The following is a 16,118-nucleotide window of genomic DNA, read 5'->3' on the forward strand; positions in this document are numbered from 1 at the left end:
CCTACTGCAACCACCTTAAGTGGTTTTCTTCAAAGCATCTGAAGAGACAAGTATGAAGAGAAGAAAGTAGGAGGTCATATATATGGATTTTCTCTAAGTCATATATTTACTACTGAAGACTTTCTTTTCCTATTTCTTCCTGAGAAATGCTAAATTATGGCATGCAACTTTATGCACCTCTGAGCTAAATTTATTTAAATAATTTTTCTTGTTTCAAGTTAATATTGGTTCAAGCACTATCCTTTTTGGTATTGAGAAATGTTCAATGACTATATATATATTTGTCTCATCCCCTAAAGACAACAGAAAGACATAAATAGCTACAACTTAACACTACTGAGTCCTTTTGGAGTGATCATTGATGATTACTACATGCCCACAAATTCCTATTATTCATAATTTTACTTAGCATGAATAATTTGGTCAAGGAAATTTTTGTTCAGATATGTTTACTTGCTTTAATCAAACTTTTATTTTGAGATTAATTGTAGTGTTACAATTAATAGGGGTATTCTTGCACAAATACAGTACCCTCTCATAAGCAAGATGAGGATAATAATGCGATCACTGATATAGCACATTCCTATCATCAGAAGGATCCCTCATTTTACTTTATAGTCACATGCATTCTACCCATACCCAGCCCCTTCTGACTCCTGAAAATGTTAATTTGCATAATTTTTTGTCATTTCAAGAATGTTATATAAACAGAATTATATGGTATACAGCCTTTTGGGATTAGTTCTTTCATTCTGTATAATTCTCTAGAGTGTGACCAGGTCAAGCTGCATGTATCCACAGTTTGTTCTTTTTTATGGCTGAGTATTAACTCAATTTCATGTTGTGAATATATCAAAATTCATTTAACTAGTCCCCCATTAAAAGAACATGGATCTTTTCTGGGCTTTTACAAATAAAGCTGTCATAAACATCTATGTAAAGGTTTATATGTGGACATAAGTGTACGAAAACATGTTTATAATAGCATAACCCATTGATTGATTTTTCTGGCTGCTAACTACAGAGCAAAGGACCTCACTATACTTAAGATATATCATGACCCACTTCCTTGTGAGAATTAATTAGTGACTGACTTGCTGACATTGGGAAGTCCTTAACTCTCTGAAGACTCAGACAGACAAACATTTTCCAAAGTATATTATGCAAAACAAAACTATTTCTAAAAGAGGAGAGAGGAGTGGTGAATTCATGTTCAAATAAATTTGAAGAAGTTGATATAACTTGTTTTTTTTTTTTTTTAAATAACAAATACCCACTGATGTACAAAAGGAAATATCTAGTATCCAACCATTCAAGGTCAAATTCCATCTCTATCAGTTGCTAGTATAACAACCCTCAGGAAGACACTTTTATTTCTCCAGCCACTGTTTCTGATTTTGGTAAAACAAGATATCAGTGCCCCACTCATATGAATGGAAGGTTAATTATAAGGACATAAAACAGAAGTATGAGAATAAGGGTCTCCTGAGGGTTGATATGCTAACAAGTGGTAAAGCTGGAATTTGAACTTGAGTGGTTGCATAGTGGATGCTTTTGTACATCAGTACAAACTGTGACCCAACCACCCTATAGAGAGGTGTCATGGGCTAGGTAATGGTGTACTCAGCTGAGCACAAACATTATCATGCACAAGGACTGGGGTTCAAGTTCCTGGTCCCCAGCTGCAGTGGGGAAGCTTCACAAATGGTGAGGCAGTGTTACAGGTGTCTCTTTATCTCTCTCCCTCTCTATTCCCCACTTCCATCTCAGTTTATGTCTCTATTCAATACATAAAATATAAAAAATATTTTAAATAGAAGCATCACACATAAGTCCTTACGTGAATTTAGCAATTCTTTAATTAAATAACTAACTCTACAGTCTTATAAAGAGTAGAGTTGTCTTCTGAACTGAAATCTGGATTTGTAATATCAATTCATGATTTCTCAAGGAGCGGTTTCAGTAAAATAAAAGGAAGTCATGTGGACTTTGTATATGGCATGTTTCAAAAAAAAATTCCTAAATGTAGCAGCATTCACATATAACATTTTTATTTGTGAGTCACGGTGTAGCAAATAAAATCTGAAATAAGACATAATTTCCTTATAAATACAAGATAGCAATTATGACTATGATTGTTTTGCTAGATTTCACCACAGCACTGCTGATTATCAAAGGTCTTCTTATTGTCAAGCACCAGGCATATTTCTAGGTCACTTGGGGAATCACTCTAGAGGTAGTGGCAGTCTTCTCACTACTTCTGCAGCAATCTTCAGATAAGCTTTGGCCTGGAAAAGAGCAGACTTGTTTGTTGTGTATTTCACCACAGTAGAGTCATGACTTGTTTTCCATAGCTGTCCACTGAACTTAACAGTGAAAACACTGAGTGGGAAGAGGAAATTCTATGAGAGAAGATGCTGCTGTTTTTATGGCAAGCATAACAGGAAGCAAGGATTTTAGATTACTCAGAGGGCAACTGTTTAGAAAGTGAATTTCTTAAAAAGATACTTAGAACCAGAAACTACTGTTTTTCAAACTAATTCTCATACTTGCAAACTAGTAATCCAGCCTAGCTGAAGAAAAAATTTCACCCTAAAAAGCTGATATCCTTAGCTAGGTACTACCAAAATTTTGTTGGCATGAGAGTTGTTAGTCATTTCAAAGAGGACAATTTATTTTATCTCACCATGCTTTATCTTTCAGAAAATTTTTCTTCATTTTGAGAATGGCATGCAATGCCAGAATCAGCACCTAAAAGTTCCTCTCGTTGGAAGAATTTTGGGTTCCATGCAAGAATTCCTGGAATCAGTTGCTACTCTCTTCCTCCTTGGGATCCCCCAGAAGAACATCTAAGTGCAGCTCCCACTTAGTGGAAATCAATTATTCTCTTCACTTTTAGTAGCCTCAGGTATGCAGATAAGGGTTTATTCATTTTTTACCCTGTTTATTTGTTTTCTTTCTTAAATCCCACATATGAGTGAGAGATCATCCACTATTTGTCTTTCTCCTTCTGGCTTATTTCACTAAGCATTGCCTCTAGTTCCATGCATGTTGCAGCAAAAGGCAAGATCTTTCCTTAAAGTTCAGTAATATTCCACAGTGGATGTAAACAGCACAGCCTCCCAATCCACTCATCTGTAGTTGGATAGTTCCCAAATCTTGTGATTTGTGAATAACACTGCAATGAACATAGATGTGCATATTCTTTTCAGATTAGTGTTTATGCTTCCTTTGAATAGATAGCCAGTAAAGGAGTTTCCAAACCCAAGGGCAATTTTATCTTGATTTTTTTTTGAGAAATCTCCATTCTGTTTCCACAGAGGATGGATCAGTTTACATTCCCACCAACACACTGCATATAGATTTCCTTTTCTCTATATCCTTGCCACGGTTTGTTTCTGCCTTGTTTATGTAAGCATTCTCACAGGTATGAGATGTTCTCTCAGTACTTCCTCCTAGTGACTGATCATGAGCATTTTTTCATGCACCTACTATCCATCTCTAAGCCCTCTTTGGAGAACTGTCTGTTCAGCTCTTCTCCCCATTTTATTTGTTTTATGGGGCTGCTTATTTTCTTGCTTGTGTAAGTTACTTTATCTAGGTTCAATTTTCACATCTATAAAATACTTATATACTTCAAATGGTTGGGGAATAGTAGGTAAGAATAAATCCATAACATGCTTGCATAGAAGCAAGTAACAGCTATCAGCAGCTGCTATTATTACTATATGATCTCAAGAAATCTGCAATCACATTGAAGAATTTATATGAATGTCATTTAGGGCACTTTTCCTGACTGAGAAATAAATATATCCCTCCCTTTTTGTTAAACCCCTATCAGCAAAAAGGCAATACACATTATAGCACACATAAAACTTGATTCAGAGGAGCTGGGCAGTAGCGCAGTGGTGCAAAGCACTAGAACCGGAGTAAGGATACTGGTTCGAGCCCCCAGCTTCCCACCTGCGGGGGGAGGGTTCACTTCACAGGCGGTGCAATTGTCTGTCTTTCTCTCCAACTCTCTGTCTCCCCCTCCACTCACAATTTCTCTCTGTCCTATCCAAAAACAATGGTAGCAATTACAACAATAAAATAATAATAGCAACAAAGGCAACAAAAATGGCAAAAATCGCTTCCAGGAGCAGTGGATTCGAGGAGCCCCAGCGATAACCCTGGAGGCAAAACAAAAAAACCCTTGATTCAGATTTAAGCATTAGTAATCTCATCAATTCAACCCGTTCTCCTTTTCAGTATCTTTGTTGTGTTAGCCAGAAGCATAGATAAAAAAGCTGAATTCCAGTTATCTGTTCTATCATTAACAAGTAAAAGGAGATGGAAATCAAAATACAAGAAGTTTTATGGAAAGCTTTTCCACCTGGATTTTCCACTTGGAGTTGGCATTGTAACTTATTATGTAGTTCTTTAATGTGAAGGCTATGAGGTAATATTAGAAATTATAAGATAATACGGTTTCTACTTTTATTTGAAAGTCTTTACCAGGACTATCTTATAGCATACCTTTTTTATACTGTAGGATAGGGCACTAAAAAGATTATGAGAGAAAAAGAAAGAGGAGAGATGAGAGTACTACTCAGTTCTGGTATAAGATGGTGTTGTGGATTGAACTTGTGGCCTCTGGAATCTCAGGTGGATAATTTCTAAGGTCTAACAAGTTGAGCTGGTCCGATAATTTCTAAGGCCTAACAAGCTGAGCTGGTCCAGCATATCTTTCGATAATACAATAAAATCTGTACTTTGTAAAAAGGAAGAAATCACAAAATTAGTAGTCAATCATTAGTCTATAAATATATCCCAAACTGAATAAAGGGAGGGGGGAGGTACAGTTGAATTAACAGTTATAAATAACTTCATGGGGTCAGAAAATAGCACCTGGCAATACACAGGCCTTACCACACATAAAGCCGTGGGTTTAGAGCCCTGGGTTTAGAACCAGTAACATCTGAGGGCATCATAGCACTAGAAGAAGATCCATAGATGATAGAATCACCACAGAATGGCTTCAGAAGCCTGTTTTCAGGGAGCACTAAAAAGTATGTACTTAAAAAAAAAACCCTCAGTTTTCATACGACTTTTCATTCACTGCATAAAATACACTTATGGTAGGTTGGGACTGTTAGACTATAATTAGGAAAGCAACAGAGGGTTATGGTTTTTGCTTTTATAAAAAGTTTGTAAGAAAAGACTGGGAATTTAACAGTACATAAAGACAGAGAAAAGACATTGATAAGTGAGATATGCTGCTTACTCTAATATTGTACTCCCAGCAACTCAGTCATTCATAATGACCACCCCTTAAGAAAGAGAAAGAATATCTGGGTCCTAAGCAAGATAACTCAAAATGACCTGACTTTATGTACTTAAGGCTCTTGAGCATATTTTTGGTCTTGTTTTACTTTTTTTTTTTTAAGGGTATTGATTCTATTTATTATTATTTTTTTAATTTTTAATTAATTTTTTATTTAAGAAAGGATAGATTAACAAAACCATAGGGTAGGAGGGGTACAACTCCACACAATTCCCACCACCCAATCTCCATATCCCATCCCCTCCCCTGACAGCCTTCCCATTCTCTATCCCTCTGGCAGGGTCGTTGTGGGGGTCTTGTTTTACTTTTGGCTCTAACCAAGCTTGGCACTTTTGTTTTTCAGTTCACACAAGACCAGAGAAAGTTACAAGTTAGAATAAAAGGAATAGTAGCTCTGGTTGAACAAAATTAACAGGACTATAAAGTTATACCCCTTAGTGAAGGAAAATAAAGAAACATTACTAGAAAAGTGAGCAAAGCTGTTCAACAAAGGAGGACAAAACTACATTAGAACTGATGCACCAGATGACAGGTTAGCTTACAGCTCAAAAATTTAGGAAATAAAACAAATGTATGGTTAATTTTATTTCTTTAAAAAGATTAAAATAATATATTTTATTCATAAAATAGTAAAACCAGTTATCTTGGGAATCCACCAACTGTATAACCAATAATGCTGGCTAATGAAACATAACTAGTTTTTCTGCCTCAACTCTTCAATTGAATTTATTAAAATAACTGCAATGGGGGGTCGGGCGGTGGCGCAGTGGGTTAAGCGCATGTGGCGCAAAGCGCAGGGACCGGCGTAAGGATCCCGGTTCGAGCCCCCGGCTCCCCACCTGCAGGGGAGTCGCTTCACAGGCGGTGAAGCACGTCTGCAGGTGTCTATCTTTCTCTCTCCTTCTCTGTCTCGGGAGGAAAAAGAAAAAAATAATAATAAAAAAAAAATAACTGCAATGATAATCTCATTTCTAATGGTTTACACAATTTCCATATATCCAGTTCAATAACTTCTTACACTGTGGTCTCCTCTCCCAACAATAAGTTGAACTTCTTAATATTTAAGTATAATAACCTTGAGCAGTTAAAAATATTGCTAACCTTCAGGTTGGCTAAAGGTATTATCTGGGAAGATGGTGTCGAGTTGGAAATAGAACTAGAATAGCTCCCAAATATGGGAAGAGTATGTAAATATCATTAACTGTAAACCTCATCAATTTGATCTGGGGCGCATATTCAGCACAGGAGCCTGTGTAACCTCTGCATCCCTATAGGTCTGAGCTTAAATTCTGTAGTCATAGCTAGGAATGTTCTTGGTGTACTCATTGCAGGACCTGTCTTCCTCGAGTGGCAATGTTGATCCAACCTCCCTTTGGAGAATGGGGCAGTCCCTACTACTGTTGATACACATCGAGGTCAAGGTCCTATAGAGGTCCACAAGAAGGTCCATTATGTTGTTCCTGATGGAGATGACCAATGAGAGTGAAGAGAGGGGTCTATTAGAGGTCTAGGCCCATCATGTGTATGTGGGAATCCCAGGACTTTTAGCCAGCCTGCATGTTAGCTGTTGGGCTCAGCCCCTTGGAATATACATAAAATAGATTTTCTAGCTTTTTCCAAATTGGAGACCCCAAATCTCAACTGCGTTGTTTTTACCTTTAGATTCCTGATTATTAAACAAATTGTTCTGCTTTATATCTTAATGCTTTTTCAGACACCAAGTTGCAGATACTACCATGATGCCAACCTGACTACCCTGGAAAGATGACCTCACCAATGTGTCCTGGAACCTCATCTTCCCAGAGCCCTGCCCCACTGGGGAAAGATAGAAACGGGCTGGGAGTATGGTTTGATCTGTCAACACCCATGTTCAGCAGAAAAGCAATTACAGAAGCCAGACCTTCCACCTCTTGCACCCCATAATAATCCTGGGTCCATATTTCCAGAGGGATAAAGAATAAGAAAGCTTCCTATGGAGGGATGGAATATGGGACTCTGGTAATGGGAACGGTGTGGAATTATGCCCCTCTTATCCTATGGCCTTGTTGATCATTATTAACAAAACAAAACAAAAAAAAGGGAGTTGGGCTGTAGTGCAGCGGGATAAGCGCAGGTAGCGCAAAGTGCAAGGACCGGCATGAGGGTCCTGGTTTGAGCCCCTGGCTCCCCACCTGCAGGGGAGTCACTTTACAGGTGGTGAAGCAGGTCTGCAGGTGTCTCTCTCTGTCTTCCCTTCCTCTCTCCATTTCTCTCTTATCCAACAACAACAACATCAATAACTACAACAATAAAAACAAGGGCAACAAAAGGGAATAAATAAATATTTAAATCAATAAAAATATTGCTAACCAGCAAGATAAGAACGTTACAAATTTTCATTACCCATGCTCTTCATTAGAAAACCAGTTTTGAATGATAATTTTTTGTGAATGAGAGCTGATAATTCAGAGCCAGTACCGGCAAGTACTGCCTTATTAAACAGTGGCTTAATGATACTTTAGATAAGTTAACCAATATTTGTGTGTGTGTGTGTGTATATATATATATATGTATATATATACACACACACATATATATAGTAAATAGATAAGCTGGATATTACCAACATTTTATATATGAAAAAAATATATTTTGTGAATATAAAATATATATTTAAAAATACAACTTACCACATCACTTTCAGGCTGTGAAAATACAATTGGCTGGCCTGTATCTGAAGCTTCCCTTATGTTGAGGTGTAAAGGAATATCTCCTAGAAAATCCCACCAGATATTTATTATTACCACAAAAGTTTATAGAGATGTTTGGAATTATTTCAACTTCAGAAAGAAATGAAATCTAAACTACATTGATTCAGATCAAGTTAAGTTATAACTATCTTCAAATTGCTAAATCTTTGAAGAAGGAATTTCAAATGAAATTAGAGGCAAAGTATTCCATTTCAAGGTAGTACACTGACTGCATATGAAAGCTATAAGGCAGTAATCAAAGAACAAGGTACCTCAGTTATTCTTTGCTAAAGGCCTTGCAACAACAAATAGTTTGAAAGACCTTTGTGAATTATTTCTCCCTTCAATATCTAATATAGATATTTTGGACTACATAATAAAGGGAAATTGAAGAGAGCAAGATGGGGAAAAAAAGTAGTTCATAAAAGTACAAGTCTGTATCTTTCTCCTGTTGCTAGATGATTGAGCTAAGTGAACTGCTGAAAAGTAGACTAGACTTATTATCTCAACTATATGATTATCAGGTAAAACTGTTTTTCTTTTATTATGTGTTAATCTACTCTCATTAAGTATATCGTAAGAACCTCTGACACAGATTTCAGGTCGGAGACATTGTTTCCTAAAATATATAGGAAAATTCTTTGAGTCATTAACTAAAAGGCTTTTTCCTATCACACCACCATAAATGAAGCTTTTCAAAAAGGCAGAGATTTAAATTTGATAAGTGGAATCTCATGTAGAAACTAAGAATTGAACTATTATGGTACTTATACTACTATCTGGCTGGCCTTCCTTCCTTCTTTCCTTCCTTCCTTCCTTTTTCCCTCCTCCCTCCCTTTCTTTCCTCTTCTTCCCCATCCTCCTCTCCCGTCTTTCCCTCCTCCCTCTTTCAGACAGACAGGCAGGCAGGCAGGCAGGCAGACATACACACACACACACACACAGAGAGACCACAGCACCAAAGCTTCCTTCACTGCAGTAGGAGGCAGGCTGGGTTGTATACATGGCACACATGGCAAAGTAGTACACTATCCAAGTGAGCTATTTCACAGGCTCTTCTATTTTTTCAAAGGTCAAAGGTTTATTTATTAATATGAAAAGGGAGTGAGAAAAAGAACACCACCCCTGTACATGTATTGCTGTGGATGGAACTAAGGGCCTCATGCTAAGAATCCAACACTTTATCCACTGTGCCATCTTTGGGGGTCACAGTACTCAGTATTCCTAGAATCACTTCAAATATATATAATAAGGAATCGGGTGTATTTTATGTAATACACCACAATACCAGGACCACAGCAGGCATGATATATAATCCATAATAATTGTATGTTATAAAACTACAAAGCTATGACGACTGAAAATATGAAGCACATGGTAGAGGAAAAAATATTGCATGTTCCTTGTGTCAGCAAATTTTGAGATCTTAGCTTGTTAAATATTTCCTAGAAGTTCAATAACCAAGTGGCAAAACACTTTGCAAAGTATTTTAGCAATCATCTGAAAATTAGCTTTTCAGTAAATTTTACATGAGACTGTAGGAAACTATTATGGGACAGACAGGAAAAATATATCACCAAAATTACTTAGAAACCCATGACATCTTTCTCTTGATTTCTGTTTGTTTTTAGATAGAGATAAAGAAGTAGAGAGACAAAGAGAGTGTGTATGAAAGAAACCACAGCACTGAAGCTTCCTACAGTGTGGTAGAGGCTGCACTTGAACCTGGGTCACATGCATGGCATAACAGCACACTGTCCAAGTGATCTATTTCACTGGCCCTCTTGACTTAACAGCTGCCATTATTGTAAAATTCCTGAATGCTTTCTTTTTTAACTACAGTAAAGGGGAAAAAAGTAAAACAAACAAAATCATTAACCCTGTTTCTTTATCATATTTAGCAAGTGATAGTTTAAAAGATAGTCCGGTGGATACAAATGAATTAAATGGTAGTCAGGGAACCAGTAATAATAAATAAAGGTTGTGGGTGATGCAGAGGGAGGAATTATCTAGGAGGCTATAACTGTGAGAATTTCTTCTCTGACAATAGTTTCTCAACCCTTAGGGCCTATTGCAGTCTAAGTTCCAGTCCATAGGAGGTGGCTCTGGGACCCTACAACTGCATTAATAGAAGATGTGCCCAGGGACTGAGGAAATAGCACCGTGGTAGTTTACCATATTTTCAAGTCTGAGACAGCAGAGGTCCCAAGCACAATTCCTGGTACTACCACATGACAGAGCCAAGAAGTGTTTTGGTATCTATTTCTCTCATGAAAATAAACAAATTTAAAAATAAAAAAGTTGAAACATACTGAGTGGGAATCGTACATTACTTTCCCTCTAAAATGATTAGACACAGCAATCTCTGGCACTATTCAGTTCCTGTGACCAGTAATCAAATATTTCTGATTTTTAATGTAACTGCATAGTTTGTGAGCTTTTGATTAAAATATAACTTCCATATGTGAAGTTGTTTCTCTAGAAGATACATCAAACTCTAAAAAGTGACTTACTAAATTGTTCCACCCATTTATAAATTAAGGAATTATAATATTGTCAGCATTAGTCAATAATGCCATTATAATTACATATTTCTTTTATTATATAAGTGAATGCAAGTCTGTTATGTTGTTATGCAAATGTGGGAAATTGAACTTTCTAGGTTAGTTAAATGAAAAACAGTTACAGAATATAATTAATGACTATAATTATAGCAGTGTATCAAAATATATCATTAGTATTCACCTGGCATTGTGGTGGCTGCTATAGTGCAAATGCATAACAATATATTTAACATCACTTTAAGAAACTTAATTATAATAAAGAATGTTTGAAACCGTTTGATCTCTAAGGGATCTTAATTGTCATCTGAAACTAACAATTCACTCTATTCCCCTTTTACCTAGTATCTAATATCTGTCTTTACCCAGAACAGAAATTCATTCAAATATCAAAGTATGTTCCTTAAAAGGGCCATTCAGTAGCTTCTGACTTCTTTAAAATCATGTTTTACTAAAACTTGTATTTTGAAAACACTAATTGAAAGGATGTATGCATCCCTCTTTGTGTTCACAGTACTGGGTCACAAAAGCCAAACTATAGAATCAAGCTATATACCTACCCATTAACAGTGACTGGATAAAGAAGCTGTGGGGTATATACTCAGTGAAATACTCTTCTACCAGTAGAATGATGATGTGTCTTTTAAGAAAAAATGGATGGACATAGAAGTGATTATGTTAAGTGAAAGAGGTAAAAAACAACTACTAGATGTTTTTGCTTATATGTGAATTATAAATAACTAAAGCAAATGAATTTTCAAAAGAAAAATAATAATAACCAAAGAGACTTTTTAGACTCTGTGAAAACTATGATGGTTATTGGGAGAAATCAAAATGGTAAATAAAGGGGTCTCTCTGTTGAAATGGCATTGGGATTCTGGTGGTGGGTATGGTTAAGCAACATACAAACATAAAAGCATGAAAATATAATCTTACTATTTTTTAATATTAAAACCAATATCAGATCAATTTTTATAAATTTGTGATTCTAGTTCTCATAATGAGTTCAGAAACTTACACAGTATATCAATATAAATCTCAAATCCTTATTTTACAGATGTAAAAAATACACTTGAAAAGATTTTAAAAAGCACTGAATATTGCTTTTCTTCCTAGAACTAAGGGATGATATATTCTGAAGTGATCAGGAAGGCATTTTTACACATACACCAAAAGTCAACACTTCCAGTTATGACAACAACTATATATATATGGAGGGGGGTCTCAACTCAGCAAAAAAATTGATGATCATTAAGACAGAGGCTTCAAATCACAGTATTCTCTCTGCAAAACTCCTTAAATTCAAGATTAGCAGTTTCTATCTGTACAAGAAGACATAATTAGTAGAACAAGCCTCCTATTCAAAAAATTATCCACTCATGAAGAATTCTAAGAGCCAGAGAAAGAACAGCACAAAGAACCGTGCTATAGTAACTAAATTTAAAACAAAAGCCTAAGGGAATTCATATTTTCCTAAGATATTCTCCCTCATCATGACTTATCCTCACTTTCTCTTCTGCCCTTTTATTTATAAAAGAATAGCTGAGGGAGTCGGGCTGTAGCGCAGCGGGTTAAGCGCAGGTGGTGCTAAGCTCAAGGACCAGCGTCAGGATCCCGGTTCGAGCCCCCAGCTCCCCACCTGCAGGCAGGTCCCTTCACAGGCGGTAAAGCAGGTCTGCAGGTGTCTGTCTTTCTCTCCCCCTCTCTGTCTTCCCCTCCTCTCTCCATTTCTCTCTGTCCTATCCAACAACAACGACATCAATAATAACTACAACAATAAAACAACAAGGGCAACAAAAGGGAATAACTAAATAAAAAATAAAAATAAATTTAAAAAAAAAAAAGAATAGCTGAGAATACTCTTACCTAGAACATCAAGATCAAGAGTCTGTGCTAGTTTCCTTGCACCATCATCACCAAAAATATGAGTCTTGTGTTTACATTTTGGACACTGGAAAACACTCATATTTTGGACAAGACCCAGAACCTATAATAAGAAAAATACAGAGCAATCAAAACAAAGTTAAACCAAACCTCAATCTATGATTTCAACAAGTTTCCCTGTCTAGTAAGTACTAGTGATACAATGGAGAATATGTTTTGGTCTTTGCTCTCAACAAGCAACTAGGTTAGATGAAAAGCAATAAACAATGAAATTAACTTTAACAATATGAGACACAGGGCAAGTGAAATAGCCCACTTGGATAATGAATGAACTGTTTTGCCATGAAAATGGCCCTGGTATAAGTTCAACCTTGACAGCATTGAAGGAAGAAGCTGTGGTATCTCTTATTTCTCTACCAATATCTATCTTAAAAACAAAAGCCATACTAATAGAAATGGTTCAAAAATTCTGACAAAAAGTGAGAGGAACTTATGTGTAAATTGCCCACAAATATTTTTTCCCTCTGAATTGGGGGTAAGAAAAGAATTCTACAAATTGTTTCTAAGATTCTGTGACAACTATGGTGGTTATCAGAGGGAAAGGAGGGATTGGGTGACTAGATGAAAGGACATAGGAACTTCAGTTGTGAGTGCTGTGACTTGTACACACGTATATGAATTAAGTGTGAAACTACATTCCTGAAATTTTTTAATTTTGCAAACCAAGTTTAAATCAACAAAACACTGATAAAAAGAGGTTGAGAGATTTTGAGTTAGGGAGGGAAAAGTGGAAACAGAACCTGATAAAGAAGAAAATTCAGGATATATCCTAAAAATCCAAACATACCCATCCAAAAAAGATCTGTGTATACCTATGTTCATAGCAGAACAATCTGTAATAGCCAAAACCTGGAAGCAACCCAGGTGTCCAATAATAGATGACCAGCTGAGTAAGTTGTGGTGTATATACACAATAGAATACTACTCAGCTATTAAAAATGGTGAATTCTCAACTTCTGTTTATGAGTGGTATCAGAAGAACAGAAAGGGAAATTCAAAGCAGGAGTTAACTGAATTTGGAGTAGGGCACCAAAGAAAAAACCCTAGGTGGAGGGTGAGGAATGTTCAGCTTCATAGGTTAGGGGCAGGGATGGGACACAGTCTTTTGGTGGTGGGAATGGTGTTTATGTACACTCCTATCAATTTGCAGTCATATAAATCACTAATTAATATGAGAGGGGAAAATTGATTGAATATCTCAATTTAAATGAAAATAAAAGTGGCTCTGGAAAAAAAATGGTAAATTCACCTTCTTCACCTCATCTTGGGTAAAGCTTAAAGGAATCATGTTAAGTGAGATAAGTCAGAAACAGAAGGATGAATATATGGGATGATCTCACTCTCAGGCAGAAGTTGAAAAACAAGGCCAGAAGGGAAATCACTAAGCAGAACTTGGACTAGAGTTGGTACTGCATCAAAGTGAAAGACTCTGGAGTGGTGGGGGAGGGTTCAGGCCCTGGAACATGATGGCAGAGGAGGACCTAGTGGGGGTTGTATTGTTATGTAGAAATGGTATGCATATACAGACTATATTTTATATTGTACCATTTACCCCTAAATAAATAAATAGTGATAACTCAAAAGGAAACAAGAAGGTGATCAAATGGGGGGGCAGGCAGTGGTGTACCCAGTTACGTGTACATATTACCATGTGCAAGGACCCAGGTTCAAAACCCTGCTCCCCACCTACAGGAGTAACACTTCACTATTAAAGCAGGTCTGCAGATGGTCTTTCTCTTTCCTCCTCCTCTCTCCTTCTTTACTTCCTCCTCCTCTCTCAGTTTTTCTCTGCCTACCCAATAAACTGGGGAGGGGGATAAAAGGCTGCTGGGAGCAATGGATTCATAGTGCTGGGACTGAGTCCCAGTGATGACCCAGGCAGCAAATAAATAAATAAGTAAATAAATGGTGGTCAACTTTTGTTATTCAGCCTAAAAATAAAAAATACTAAAGATTCTCACAATACGTGTGAAGGAAGACAAACAGTGAAGGATTTGTTTGTAGTTAATTACTTTCTAAACATCTATTATGCCCTTTTTGTTGATGTGAAATATCACAAAGAAACTAAAGCATGATATATTTTGGTAATTTAGTACCACCTCAAGTAAGCTAGAAGAAAACACAATTTAATATCACACAGCTTCTTTTGTTTATTCAACACTCTTGTTAATTGGGAAATCTTACTGCCATGAACATTATTAGTGTGATATATCCCGACTGAGGAACTTAAAACATGAAAACAACACTCAGAGGGACTGTTTAGGTTAAAAAAAACAAAAAAGAAAAGAAAAAAATAATCAAGACAGAGTGAAGTATAATTCTCCTTTTTAAATTTTTTAAAAATTATTTTCATTTATTTGTTGGATGAAGACAGAAATGAAGAGAGGAGAAGACAGAGAGGGAGAGAGACAAAGAGAAACCTACAGCACTGCTTCACCATTCGAAGATTTCTCCCTGCAGGTGGGGACCAGGGACTCAAATCTGAGTCCTTGTGCACTGTAACATGTGCACTCAACCAGGTGCACCACCACCTGGCCCCTGAGTACAATTTTCCTTACAGGAACTGGAAGGTTAGTATGGTTGAGGTACGGCATTACGGTGTAAGGCCAGGCTGAAGGACCAGAGAGAGCCATTGTTAGAGAACAAATCTCTTATACATGAAGCTCAGTGGTCTCAGATTCAATCTCCAGCACTACCATAATCTACAGCTAAACAATACTCTGATTTATCAATATATTTTATTTTAAAGATCAGGAGACTAGAAAAGTTACACTAGGTACTGATGTTATAAAGACTATACAGAGAAGTCATTAGAGGGTTTTAAGCAAGAAAAACCATTATGTCTACAATCTTAGACATATATGTTAAGACTATAAGGCTTTCTTCTTTTTTATATTTTATTTATTGGACAGAAACAGAAAGAAATCAACAAGGAAGGGGGAGATAGAGAGAGAGAAAAGTAGAGACATCTGTAGCACTGCTTCACTACTTGTGAAGCTCACCCCCTCCAGGTGGGGATCCAGGGCTTGAACCTCAATCTCTATGCATTGTAACCTGCGCTCAAACCAGGGGCACCAGTGTCTGACCCAGGACTATAAGGCTTTAAAAACAACACGGAATTGTGGCTTGCCTCTGTGTGTGTGTGCGTGTGCGTGTGCGTGTGTGCATGTATGTGTTTCTTTTCTCCTTTTGTTTATTTATTTATTGGATAGAGACAAGAAATTGAGAGGGAAGGGGGCATAGAGAGGGAGAGACAATTGCAGCACTGCTTCACCTTTCAAAAAACTTCCCACCCGGAAGGTGGCAATGGGAACTCAGGCTCTCTCTTTCCTTTCCTTCTTTCCTTTCTCTTTCTTTCCCTCCTTCTCCTCTCTCTCCCTCCCCCCCCCCCCCCCACTTCCAGTTGGTCATTGAAGCTTCACTTCATGTTTCAATGATTTTACCATTCCTAGGGAACTTCTTTTGCCTTTTTTTTTTTTTTTTTTTTTTGCCTCTAGGGTTATTGCTGGGGCTCAGTGCCTGCACTACAAATCCATTGCTCCTGGAGGCTATTTTTTC

General features: G+C 36.9%; 1 protein-coding gene and 1 long non-coding RNA gene across 5 annotated transcripts in view; one reads left to right on the forward strand and one right to left on the reverse strand.

Moving 5' to 3' along the window:
- The window catches only part of LOC132533463 (uncharacterized), a 31,524-nt gene extending 24,151 nt beyond the window's left edge, over positions 1 to 7,373 (forward strand). Inside the window, exon 2 of the long non-coding RNA XR_009545354.1 lies at positions 7,041 to 7,373. This is a non-coding gene — a long non-coding RNA (uncharacterized LOC132533463). The remainder of the gene's footprint in view (positions 1 to 7,040) is intronic.
- The window catches only part of NUBPL (NUBP iron-sulfur cluster assembly factor, mitochondrial), a 114,001-nt gene continuing 99,917 nt past the window's right edge, over positions 2,035 to 16,118 (reverse strand). For 3 of the 4 annotated variants that reach the window (XM_060175216.1, XM_016185446.2, XM_060175217.1), the window contains 3 exons: positions 12,483 to 12,603; positions 7,996 to 8,078; positions 2,035 to 2,288 (listed from right to left, as the gene is read on the reverse strand). In XM_060175216.1, coding sequence (XP_060031199.1) covers positions 2,226 to 2,288; positions 7,996 to 8,078; positions 12,483 to 12,603 — 267 coding nt within the window. In that variant the 3' untranslated portion in view covers positions 2,035 to 2,225. The remainder of the gene's footprint in view (positions 2,289 to 7,995; positions 8,079 to 12,482; positions 12,604 to 16,118) is intronic. The other variant, XM_060175215.1, reaches the window with a different exon arrangement.

The sequence above is a fragment of the Erinaceus europaeus genome, chromosome 16 (assembly GCF_950295315.1).
Source record: "Erinaceus europaeus chromosome 16, mEriEur2.1, whole genome shotgun sequence".
Lineage (NCBI taxonomy): Eukaryota > Metazoa > Chordata > Mammalia > Eulipotyphla > Erinaceidae > Erinaceus > Erinaceus europaeus.